General features: G+C 59.6%; 4 protein-coding genes across 4 annotated transcripts; 2 read left to right on the plus strand and 2 right to left on the minus strand.

Moving 5' to 3' along the window:
• Positions 1-11: 11 nt before the first annotated feature.
• Positions 12-317, plus strand: INP52_2 (inositol polyphosphate 5-phosphatase; the record flags this gene model as incomplete). The annotated part of the gene is made up of 1 exon (XM_028621094.1): positions 12-317. A coding segment is annotated over one exon (306 nt), but the record flags the coding sequence as incomplete, so codon positions are not given.
• A 92-nt stretch (positions 318-409) lies between these two features.
• On the plus strand, positions 410-3,831 carry INP52_3 (inositol polyphosphate 5-phosphatase; the record flags this gene model as incomplete). The annotated part of the gene is made up of 9 exons (XM_028621095.1): positions 410-566; positions 616-1,349; positions 1,412-1,491; positions 1,533-1,886; positions 1,927-1,951; positions 1,988-2,151; positions 2,338-2,396; positions 2,452-2,477; positions 2,539-3,831. 9 exons carry the CDS (start codon positions 410-412, stop codon positions 3,829-3,831), a joined length of 2,892 nt encoding a protein of 963 aa, XP_028471661.1.
• A 1,659-nt stretch (positions 3,832-5,490) lies between these two features.
• Positions 5,491-6,075, minus strand: EHS24_005597 (uncharacterized protein; the record flags this gene model as incomplete). The annotated part of the gene is made up of 3 exons (XM_028621096.1): positions 5,491-5,621; positions 5,738-5,809; positions 6,048-6,075. 3 exons carry the CDS (start codon positions 6,073-6,075, stop codon positions 5,491-5,493), a joined length of 231 nt encoding a protein of 76 aa, XP_028471662.1.
• A 2,031-nt stretch (positions 6,076-8,106) lies between these two features.
• On the minus strand, positions 8,107-8,302 carry EHS24_005598 (uncharacterized protein; the record flags this gene model as incomplete). Its single annotated transcript, XM_028621097.1, has 2 exons — positions 8,107-8,110; positions 8,142-8,302. Coding segments are annotated over 2 exons (165 nt in total), but the record flags the coding sequence as incomplete, so codon positions are not given.
• Between the last annotated feature and the right edge of the window lie 30 nt (positions 8,303-8,332).

Genomic DNA, 8,332 nt, shown 5'->3' on the forward strand with positions numbered 1-8,332 from the left:
ACATCTCCAAGCGCCTGGGGTCGGACGGGACCAACAACTTTATCGCGGCCGAGCACGGCCGTAGTCCGCTGGGCGACCACCACCACTCGCCGCTGGAAGAGTTTGACGAGCGGTTCGTGTGGAACGCGTCCCTGCTCGCCCCCTTCCTCGCGTTCCGGCGCGGACTGGTCCCCTCGGTCCGCGACGAGCTGGACGCGCACGCCCTCCTCCTCCCGGTCATCCAAGGTTATGTCGGCTCGACGCCGCTCGCAATGGGGTCGTGGACAGACGGCCAGCCCGACCCGGGCGCGCTGGCGCTCATCTCGCCTGAGCTGTAAACGCGCCGCGCGCGGTTCCGACGCGCGGGATAGACGACGACGGCAACGTGGCCAACTTTGTCGAGACCGAGACCATCCTGACCGTCGGCGCAATGTGCGTGTCGTACACGCAGGTGCGCGGGAGTGTGCCGCTGTTCTGGCAGCAGCCGCAGCAGGGGCTCGGCACGCTCCAGCAAAAAGTGGAGCTTACGCGCCCGCCGCAGGCGACGCAGCCGGCGTTTGACAAGCACTTTATGGGCTGCTGGAGCAGTACGAGGCGGTCCACGCCATCAACCTCCTGGGCACCAAGGACGCCGAGGCGATGCTGTCGTCGGCGTATTCGACCACTTTGGCGCGCTCCGCTCGTCGCTCAAGGCTATCGCCGGCAGCGCCCCGCCCGACACGCACCCGACGGCCGACGACCTCGTGTACACCTCGTACGATTTCCACGCCGTCGTCCGTCTCGGCGGACACGATGCCGTCCGCCAGGACCTGGCGGTCATGCACGCCGTCAACCGCTCCGTCGACAAGTTTGACATCACCGCCATTGACGCGACGACGGGCGAGGTCGTCGAGTACCAGCACGGCGTGTTCCGCACCAACTGCCTCGACTGCCTCGACAGGACAAACTATGTACAGGAAGTCATGTCGACCATTTTCCCTCCGCCGCTTCCTGTCCGCACATGGAGCGTGCTGCTCAACTCGCCCACGCTGTGGTCGGCGCACCGCGAGCTGTGGGCCGACAACGGCGACCGTCTCAGCAAGACGTATGCCGGCACCGGCGCGCTCAACACGAGCGCCACGCGCACGGGCCGCAAAACGTTTGCCGGCCTGCTCAGCGACGCGACCAAGAGTGTCGGCCGCGCGTACATTAACAATTTCCAGGACAAGGGCAAGCAGACGGCCATTGACATGCTGCTGGGCCTCATGGCCGGCCAGCGGCCCGTCATTCTCTTCGACCCCGTCGGCGACTCGATCCACTCGGCCCTCGTCGCGCGCAAGAGCGAGTATTCCGTGCCCCGCAACCTGGTCATCTTCTCGGGCACGTGGAACGTCAACGGCAAGGCGCCAACGAACCCCTCGACCCGTGGCTCTTCCCGCATGGCACGCCAAAGGCCGACATTTACGCCATTGCGTTCCAGGAGATTGTCGAGTTGACGCCTCAGCAGATCGTCGTCACCGACCCGGCCAAGAAGTGAGCTAGGGCGCGTACAGACGCTTAGCTGACTGCTCCAGGCGCGCATGGGAGGGATACATCATGGACACGTTTGCCCAGAACAGCGCGCCGCAAGAGTACATTCTCATGCGCAGCGAGCAGCTCGTCGGCACGGCGCTCATGGTCGTCGTCAAGTCGGCCCTCCTCCCTGCCATCCGCAACGTAGAGTATGCAGACAAGAAGACGGGTCTCCAAGGTCTCAGCGGCAACAAGGGCGGCGTCGGCGTCCGCTTCAACTGCTTCGACTCGACCATCTGCCTCATGACCTGTCATTTGGCAGCGGGGCAGAGCAACTATGCCGACCGCAATGCGGATTACAGGACTATCGACAATGGCCTGCATTTCCTCCGCGGCAAGACTATCGACAGCCACGAGTGAGTCGGCTGGGTAGCGCTACATTAGCTGACATGCCAGTATCGTTGTGTGGGCCGCAGACTTTGTTAGTTGGTCGTCGCCGAATTCCAGCTGACCCCAGAACTACCGCATCGACCTCTCCAACGAGGAGGCGCGCGAGCTCGCGACGACGGACCAGCTGGACGCGCTCGTCTCTGCCGACCAGCTCACGTTTGCGCGGGACGAGGGCGAGGTGTTCAACGCTACTCCGAGGGCCCGCTCACCTTCCGCCCGACGTAAATATGAGTTCCAGAGTCCCTCCACACTGGCAGCAGTGGGGTCTCGCTTGTTGTTGTTGCGGTCGTCGCCGTCGTCATCGTCGTCGTCATCACCCTCGTCGTGTTCGAATGACGTCTTTGAGCGCTGCCCCTATTCTCTCCCCCTGAGCTGCCAAAGTCCCGCAACACCCTTTTTGCAGTGCTGACGCAACAGCGATAACGGAACCGACGTGTACGATTCGTCTGAAAAGCAGCGCATCCCCTCCTGGACAGGTGAGTCACCAATGAACCAATCCGCGCAGGCCGCAGAAGACGCTGACCGACGTAGACCGCGTTCTATACAAGGGTGCTGGCGTAAGTGGCACCGCGCGGTTGCGGTGTAAACCCGTGTTCTGTTGGTACTGACACTCCCCAGGTTCATCTTAGGGCCTACAGCTGTGCGGATCTGCGCACGTCCGACCATCGCCCTGTGTATGCCGTGCTGGAAGTAACCATTGCCGAGGTCGACGAGGCCCAAAAGGCGCGAATCGCAGACGAGCTCACTCGCAAGGCGCGGAGCAGGACGGGCAGTGCAAAGTTGGACGCTAGGGTCGAACAGGCCGCGCAGGGCGGCGTCAAGTCGCTCGTCAAGGAGTTTACCTCTGTTTCCTTGCACCCTACACCGACACCGTCGCCGAGGCCTGTCCCACCACTGGTCTCGAGGGACTCGAAGCCTGGCAAGCCCAAAGCGTCATCAACAGACGCGACCCTCAACGCTCTCAACTCGGCGTACGCACGTCTGGGTGTACCGCCACCATTGCCCGCTAGGAATGGCGCCGCCAGCGCTACCATCACCACCACCCCGGCGTCACCGCAACAGGCCACGCCTTATGAGACGCGCAGGAAACCACCTCCCCCACGTCCCACCGACTTTGGCAAGATTGGTCTTCCTCAGGATGCCAGTCCTGAAATCACCCCAGTCGCGACAGGCGACTTTGTCCTCGTCCCCTCGCCAAAGCGGGTAGCCGCCCCGCTCCTCCCCATGCGCCAGCAGTCAGGCTCGAGCTTCATGTCCACCCACTCGGCGCCGCCTGCGCTTCCCGCGCGCCCCAGTCTCAGCCCCACCCCGCCGCTGCCCACGGCACCGCGCCCGACGCTGCCGCCGCGCAAGCCCAGCAGGCAGGGCACGCTGGACATGGACGCGCCCCCTCCTTCGGGCCTCTGGATCCCCGCCCAGCCCGATAACGTCAAGCCCGCAGTGCCCAACCGCTTGAACAAGCCGGCGCCCGTCGGTGCCACTGCGGCGGCAACTCCATCGGCCAGTGTCCCTGCGCCTGCACCCGCGTCCGTACCTGCACCCGCTGCAGCGACGACTACCGCGCCCGCGTCGGCCAAACACCCTCCTCCTCCCTCAAGCCGAAGCCCACTAGCCCGAGCAGCAGCGTCAACGCGACGTCAGCGTCGTCGGCGGCGGTATCAGGCCTGTTACGTCGTCGTCGTCGACAACAAGCATAAACACAACGACGTCATCGGCCGCCACCACGTCGACGGCGACGTCGCCAGCCAAGCCCCAGCCAGGCCCATCGTGCCCGCCAAGCCGGCTGCGCTGTCGCCCACCAGCCCAACGGCCACGGGCACGGGTACAGGTACGGCCACATCCCCCGTGGCCAGTGCGCCAAAGCTGGCACCCAAGCCGAGCGGGCTCAAGGGCAAGACGCTCACTATGTAGGCTAGAGTCTGGTCTATCTACAATGATTGGTACTGTTACATGCACTTGCACACGTATAGAGCTATACTAGTGTCGGCTGGATGTGGCGGCTGCGGGAGGTTCGAGGTGGTGAGAGGGCTTTGCGTTCGGTGGATGGAAATGGCGGCTGTTTGGCAGCGCCGCCCTTCACGACTCACTCGCTCGCTGCCTGTGCCTCTTCCTCTCGCGGCCGCTTCATTCTTGTACATGCGCCCCGCTCAGTTGTGGCAAGTAACAGGATGTCGCGTAGTAGCCTTTGACTCATGTCCACAGGCCACACTCCTCCCGCCAACATGGATGACGCATATTTTTGGGTCCCATGAACGTCGCCTTGAGCCCGATATCAACGTCGGAATTCTGTAAACTTCCTGTTTTGTGTTGGGATTTGATGCCGTTTAGCGCCCGAGACCGATGGTCTTAAGCTGGCAGTTTGTCTTTCAGAAGAGGATGGGGATGCATAGACGTCTACAGAGCTGCTTATATGCACACAGAAGGGAGGCCCGAGCACTACAGAGAAGCATGAGGACAATGAAGAAGCAGAAAGAAGCAGCATTGGTGCGGTACCCTCGTCTCCGGTCAGCTCGGTGCCACACTGCAGTGGCGCAAGTGGTTACGTAATCTCAAAAGTTTGGCCTCCGCGACGCGGTTCATAACGGGCGTTAATTTCTAACAATCACCAAGTCGCTGCGTGTGTCGTTAACACTGCTATAAGGGTTGCACTTAATAAATCTCCCGCGCACCTGCCGGGGTTCGATTCCAACAGAGGGCAGAGCCTGTAGCGTCACTAGCCAGGCCAGAGTCATTAAACAAAAGACCGCCCGTGAGGAACTCGACTGCTAGGGTTCGACAAGAGCAAATGGGGGCCAAGGTGGGCGCATTAGCTTTTGCTAATGCTTTTGCTAATCGGGCCGCCACCCATGATGCTAGAGTTTTCTGTGCGTAACACACCCGTCGATGTTGTCTGGGGTGACCCGTCCATGCCGTGCGCGATGGGACATCAGCACGCGTTCCACTTCCACTGCATCTGATGCTAGCTCAAGCGCCGTACGGAGGTACGTTAATAACTATACTGCTGCAGCCAACCACGTTGACAGCAAAGAAAGTGTGGTCTGTCGTTGCCTCCATCCAAGTTGCTCCGATGTCCGACAAATCGACATTATTCGCTCGCGAGATGGTCAACAGACGATACCGATACGACATGATACATGCATAGCCAGTTCTCTACAGCATGTTGCGGAACCCGTATCCGCGGCGGTATCCCCAGTTTCCCCGCCGGGGGGCGCGCCGTCGTCCCCCTCTCCCTCTCCCCTTCCTCACCCGCTCTCTAGGGCGCGGCTTGCCTCGGGCTCGGCGGGACGCCACTTGAAGCGCAGCAGGTCGTCCATGTTTATGTATCGCAGGGTATCCATCGCCGTTGCCGCGAGGTCGACTCTTGGATCGTCAGAATTGAAAAGGTGGTAAACCACTCACCGGGGGACGACGCGCTCTCCGAGACGTTCACTCGCGACGAGCGCCTCTTCCACCTTTTTCTGTCAGCTTTGTTGAAACGTCGACGTACCGCTCAACACAGAGACACCACCGGCAGCCCTCCTTTAGCCCCTCGAACCCTGGGCGTGGAGACGAGAGGTCGTTGCCTGAATGTCAGATTGCAGCAAGCTTTTGGTTTTGGTTGCCGGGTCGCGTGACCGGTACGGGACTCGCGGGCAGCACAGTACCACCGCACCAGGGCATGGGTATCAGGTCGCCAGTGAGCGAGTCCCTCGCGGCCTGTCCTTTGCAGTGTTCCCAGTCCTGGAATTCCGGCATTCACCGAGTGCAGACGAGCGGAGCGAACACGGAAGCCCAGCAGCTCCACAGCAACCACATTCCGTCCACATTGGAGACTCACCCCTGGCCTTGCTAAAGTCGAGAAACTCCTTGGTCACCACACCGGCGACAAAGTGCTTGCCATCGTCGTCTTCTGAAGCCCCAGCAGTAGCCGTCGCGGTAGAACCCTGTCGGGTGGGACGCGTTCCCCCGCGCGGGTGTTGGGCTGGAGGGGGCCGTGCAGGACTGGAGTCAGTGGCTTGTTGCTACGGATCGTGTATGCGAAGCTCCACTGGGAATGTGTCTCCTCTCGCCAAGACTGACGAATGGCTGGCAGCAACCGGTCCACCGCTCGAGCGAGAGGATGCACCTAGCCAGCCTCTAGAACGCACCACTAAGCTTGGACGTCTCGATCGTCATGGTGCTAGCGGCGCGTCGGTGGGCCGACGGGAGATACGTCGGAGGGCGTTCATGGACTCTACTTCTCTCTGTTTCTGGTTCTCTCTCTGTTTTCTGTTGTGTTTCTGGATATCTGTTTCTGGTTGAGAAGAGTAACGATGGATGTGGGAATGCGAGTTGAGGGTTTGAACGATGTAGAAGCTGTGAATGGAAATCGAGACGCGTCAGGCAGAGGAATGGGACTCGGTTGTGGAGAGTGGAGGTTCAAATCACGAGACCGAAGTGGCGACGTCATATAATGAGTTTGTCCTGGGGGATCCTCGTCTCGTCTCCATTGTCCTCCACTTGTGCCGCCTGGTACGGTTCCCGACACTACACCGCCGCGCCTCAACATGGGTGGTGTTGTCTGCTCAGATCGGTATCGTAACGAGCGGGGTACCGTTTTGAGACTTTGATGATGGGTGGCCTGGTCACCGCCTACTGGACCGTGAGGACTCGCCTGTGCGTCCGCCCCTTCCCCTCACCCCAGCCGAGCACCATGTGGTCGAATTGGGCTTTGATGTGACAGCGGCCAAGCCATCAATCGAGCGGACCATCAAGGTATGTCAGGCCCTTGTAATTCCCCTGACAATCCAGTCCCAAGCATTTGACTACATTACAGTCACAAAGGCCGATGGCAGGCCCAGGCCCATCCTGATTCCTGGTTGGAGACCGTCGTAGCACGCAAGTGGCCGGATGTTCCATCCACTAACGACAGCGTTTGACAATGGCTCCATTGCCGACATCCACTTTCCTCCCCCGACAGAGGACCCCCTTACCCACGACGAGGCATACGGTTACGCGTTGAACAAGCACGGAGAACACAGGACGACAAGTGCATTAACCTCGTCCTCGCGTCGCTTTTCTCGTAGTTTCCTCTTTCCATATTGACGCTGTAGTATGCTGTTGTTTGTAGTGCCGGGACCCCAATTGCCAATTGTTTGTTATGCCCTGTGGTGCTGTGTGTGTCCTAAGAGATGCTGAACAGCGGTGTACGGTGCGACTGTTGTTACGGGGAGGGGGCAAGTGATGCAGTCAACCAGAACACCCCCTTCCATCGCCACGCATAGCGACCCCAAGGAGGCACAGGCTTACTAAATTCTTCTCACGCCTCGCTAAGCCACTACTGACAAGTACCGCACAAGTACGTAGAGTCATGACCAACGTAGAAGACCCATTCGATAACTGTGCGTGATTTCTGATCTCAACTGGCAGAGACGTCATCCCGAGATAACAATCACCTGACCGTACCTCGTGGGCACTTACGTGCTAGCGCGTCGGCGGACCTTTGTTATCGTAAACACGATTCCAGCGGAACGCGTGGATCATCATCACCACCAGCACCATCCCACGGGGCTCATGCGATGTCAAGGACACTCACCACCCATGTGATAATAACACGACCGGGTTGATTCGGCGGTGGTTGTGGCACTCACCTGCTCGCACTGCGTTTCTACTCGGATGAGCTTGAAGCATGGTATTTTGGACAGGCGGAATCCTGTTGGAACCGTAGACTTGAAGAATTCTTTCAGATTCCGAGTCGTGTCTGGAGGTATCGAGGGCACCCGTTGCACGGTTACAACCGTTCGTCACGGCTGTACCAAAATGGCCGCCGCTTGCAAGCAGAAGATGTTCACGTGCACTCTGCTTTCCTCGCCACCAGCACTCCAGTCACTGACCACTAGAATGATACTTGTGGGGCAGATTCCCGTTCTTCGCTTGTAATGTACCTCGGCTCTTAGGTTGAGATACGATTCGGGGCCTGACCTCGTCTGGTGCTCCAGTACATAACAGACACTTGCCCAAAACGGGGACTACCTCCTATCGACAGGACCAGTGGGGTAGCTTGCTGTGTCGCTAGCGTGAGACAACTATACAGGGCAGCCTGTGGAGCCAGTGATTAACACGGGAAAGTTTTAGTGTGGGTCTGCGATACACGACATGGCAGGCGCCATATGTCCCGAAAAACATGATAAAAACTCTGCCACAGACGGCGAGGAACCTCATCAACTTTCAACTCGTCAGCATGGCCCACCGCCCCCAACCACCCTTCAAGGTCTGAGAAGCCGTCAGTGATTTCGCACAGGATATTAGAATTCCAGTGACGCTTGCAAGGGATAGACAAGGTGGAAAACAACTTCCAGTTCATGTGACCATGCGTCGATGTGTTCACCGTGGAGAAGCGGCGTTCCTGCTCCATCATCTTGTTCTATTCTCGGCGATTCCCGACGGAGGTGCA

This window comes from Apiotrichum porosum (genome assembly GCF_003942205.1).
Source record: "Apiotrichum porosum strain DSM 27194 chromosome Unknown scaffold_28, whole genome shotgun sequence".
In the NCBI taxonomy this organism is placed as follows: domain Eukaryota; kingdom Fungi; phylum Basidiomycota; class Tremellomycetes; order Trichosporonales; family Trichosporonaceae; genus Apiotrichum; species Apiotrichum porosum.